At 40.9% G+C, this 3,610-nt stretch overlaps 1 protein-coding gene across 1 annotated transcript in view; it reads left to right on the forward strand.

Annotated features, from left to right (window-relative positions):
• UTP20 (UTP20 small subunit processome component) overlaps positions 1-3,610 on the forward strand; it is a 122,746-nt gene that overhangs the window by 85,531 nt on the left and 33,605 nt on the right. Inside the window, exon 44 of the mRNA XM_032283212.1 lies at positions 2,343-2,441. Coding sequence (XP_032139103.1) covers positions 2,343-2,441 — 99 coding nt within the window. The remainder of the gene's footprint in view (positions 1-2,342; positions 2,442-3,610) is intronic.

Below are 3,610 nucleotides of genomic sequence, written 5' to 3' on the forward strand. Positions count from 1 at the left end.
ACCATCTGTTCTTCAAGTCTGTCCTATTATTTGTTAAAATAACTAAATGAGAGTTGAGAGAACAACTGATTTCAGCTTTAGTATTAATCACATAGACTGTACCAAACTGTTCTCTTCGAGTATCACTCTTCATCCTCGCCCCCACTAAAAGGATTTTTTACAGTTAAATGAAAGTTGGACATAGTGGTGTGCACCTTTAGTGCCAGCAACTCAGGTGGCCACAGTGGGAAGTGAACACCTTGAGCCCAGGTGTTCAAAACCAGCCTGACAGCATATCAAGCTCCTGTCTCAAAATATATATATAAATGTCATAGCAAACATTTCAAATACAGATGCTCTTTGACTTATGACGAGACAGTGTCCTAGTAAATCCTTCATAAAGTTGAAAAATCATAGATCAAAACATTGTAATTCAGGAACCATCTGTATATAAAAGTTCTTAGGCTGAGCGTGGTGGCTCACTCCTGTAATCCCAGCACTTTGGGAGGCTGAGGCCAGTGGATCCTGAGGTCAGGAGATTGAGACCATCCTGGCCAACATGGTGAAACCCCGCCTATACTAAAAATACAAAAATTAGCTGGGTGTGGTGGTGTGCGCATGTAGTCCCAGCTACTCAGGAGGCTGAGACAGGAGAATTGCTTGAACCCAGGAGGTGGAGGTTACAGTGAGCTGAGATCACGCCACTGCACTCCAGACTGCTGCGTGTCAGAGTGAGACTCTGTCTCAAAAAAAAAAAACAAAAGAGGTACTTAAAGATCACAAGTAGGGTCTAGAAGCTGTGGCTCACACTTGTAACCCCAGCAATTTGGAAAGCTGAGGCGGGCAGATCACTTGAGGTCAGGAGTTCAAGACCAGCCTAGCCAACATGCTGAAACCCTGTCTCTACTAAAAATATATACATCTACATATACATATTATATATGTAAATTAGCTTGGTATGGTGGTACACGCCTATAATCTCAGCTACCTGGGAGGCTGAGGCATAAGAATTTCTTGATCCTGGGAGGCAGAGGTTGCAATGAGCCAAGATTACGCCACTGCACTCCAGCCTGGGCAACAGAGCAAGAGTCTGCCGCCAAAAAAAATTAAAGATCACAAGTAGATACATAAGAAACTATGTCTTTAAGACCCAATCTATGTTTTGATAACTAAATGTGTTTTCTTAGCCTGTGATCATTATCTGATATTGACCTTGATAATTTCACAGGACTAGAAGCAGCATAAAGCTTTCAAAAGCTTGAGAGGCAGGATAACGTGTTGTGGAGCCTGGGACTCTGGTTTCTGATCCTGACTCCACCAATTCCTACCCATGATCTCTTTGTGCCTCAGCTTCCTCATCTAAAAACTGCTGATAATTTAGTACCTACTCCCTAGATTGGTTGAGTGAGACTTAAATGATTTAATACATATAAGGTATTAATATAGTGCCTATCCTGTAGTAAGCTCTCAGGAAATATCAGCTTGGTTGCTATGAGGTACAAAAACTTGTTTCCTTCATAACATTTTATTTATAAGCTTTAATTACATTCAACATGGGAAAGCTCCTTAATTTGCAGGTTAGGTTTCTTTTTTTAAAGTTCAAGACTCTTGGCCAGGCATAGTGGCTCACACCTGTAACCCCAGCACTTTGGGAGGCCAAGGTGGGCAGACCACCTGAGGTCAGGAGTTTGAGATCAGCCTGGCCAATATGATGAAACCCCATCTCTACTAAAAATACAAAAAAATTAGCCAGGCATAGTGGTGGGTGCCTATAATCCCAGCTACTCAGGAGGCTGAGACAGAAGAATCTCTTGAACCCGGGAGGTGGAGGTTATAGTGAGCCAAGATCATACCATTGCACTCCAGCCTGGATGACAAGAGCAAGACTCCATCTCAAAAAAAATAATAATTAAATAAAAATAAAATTCGCCAGGCGTGGTGGCTCACGCCTGTAATCCTAGAACTTTGGGAGGCCGAGGTGGGTGGATCACCTGAGGTAGGAGTTCAAGACCAGCCTGGCCATCATGGTGAAACCCCATCTTTAAAACAAAAAAAGAAAAGTAAAAAAGATAATAAAAAATAAAGTTCAAGACTCTTGTGCTTTTCTTTATAAATCTGGCCTGGCTTAGTCACAACAATAGATCGTAAGAATGGTAGTGTGTTTCTGAACATCTTTGGTATAAAATGATCATTTGGTTACAAGATTTTAGATAGTGAAATAACTACATTCATTTGTTGAAGCTTCTCCTGGCAAAAACAGACAAATAAACTCTGAGTGTTCTCTTTGCGGTGCTTCCTAGATCTTATGTTTTCCTAGTGTGATGTTCTTAATGTTCATATTCTCACTGTGCGTCTCTTGTTAGGTCCATGTGCTGACTTTCACTGTTCACATGTTGCTGCAAGGCCTCACCAACAAGCTGCAAGTCGGGGATTTGGACTCTTGTTTAGATATAATGATTGAGGTGAGACTTGCAGAAAGGAATTCCAATTTTATTTTCAGTGGGCAAAGGCCATAAAAAAATCAGTGCGCAAAATAAGAAATAATAATAGCCTGTAAAAATGAAAATAATGTAACACCCCATCTTTTAGATTAGCAGAGGTTTAAAAAGGTAAGACCAAAGTGAGATGAGCGCCCTGTCACTGCAAGTAGGTCATAAATTGGTATGCTCTTTCCAGAAAGTAAGTTGCCATTCTGTATCAAGAGCTTTTGAAATGAGAAAAAATTTTCAGTCACATTGAATCTATTTTTAAGGAATAAGTTATGTTCACCAGAGCTTTATAATACACTGGGAAATTAATAATAACTTTTAAAATTGGGCCAGGCACTGTGGCTCATGCCTTTAAACCCAGCACTTTGGGAGGCTGATATGGGCAGATCACTTGAGGTCAGGAGTTCGAAACCAGCCTGGCAACATGATGAAGTCCTGTCTCTAACAAAAATACAAAAATTAGCCAGGTATGTTGGTGTGCGCCTATAATCCCAGTTATCTAGGAGGCTGAGGCAGGAGAATCACTTGAACCCAGGAGGTGGAGGTTGCAGTGAGCACAAATTGTGCTATTTCAGCCTGGGTGACACAGCGAGACTCTGTCTTTAAAAAAAAAAAAAAAAAATGGATAGTGTGCTAATTTGGAGGCTACGATTGTGAAGAGAAATTTACTACATAACCTTTTGTTCGTTTGTTTTAAAATATAGACACTAACATTTTGAATTTCGATTTAAATATTTACATTAGACCAGGCAAAGTGGCTCACCCCTGTGATCCCAGCACTTTCAGAGGCCGAGGTGGGTGGATCACTTGAGACCAGGAGTTTAAGACCAGCCTGGGCTACATGGTGAAACCCTATCTCTGTTAAAAATACACAAGTTAGGTAGGGTGGCACATGCCTGTAATCCCAGCTACTTGGGAGGCTGAGACACAAGAACTGCTTGAACCCAGGAGGTGGAGGTTGCAGTGAGCCGAGATTACACTATTGCACTCCAGCCTGGGTGACAGAGTGGGTCTCTGTCTCAGAAATTAAGTAAATAATTAATTAGATTGCAAATATTCTGAGAACTTCTTGAAGGGTAACATCAAAAAAGAAGTACCTGTTCAGAAATAAGCAAAGGGAAGAATAAAAGAAAAAAAAAAAA

This window comes from Sapajus apella, unplaced genomic scaffold, assembly GCF_009761245.1.
Source record: "Sapajus apella isolate SASKATOON/1434 unplaced genomic scaffold, GSC_monkey_1.0 scaffold2, whole genome shotgun sequence".
NCBI classification, from domain to species: Eukaryota; Metazoa; Chordata; class Mammalia; order Primates; family Cebidae; genus Sapajus; species Sapajus apella.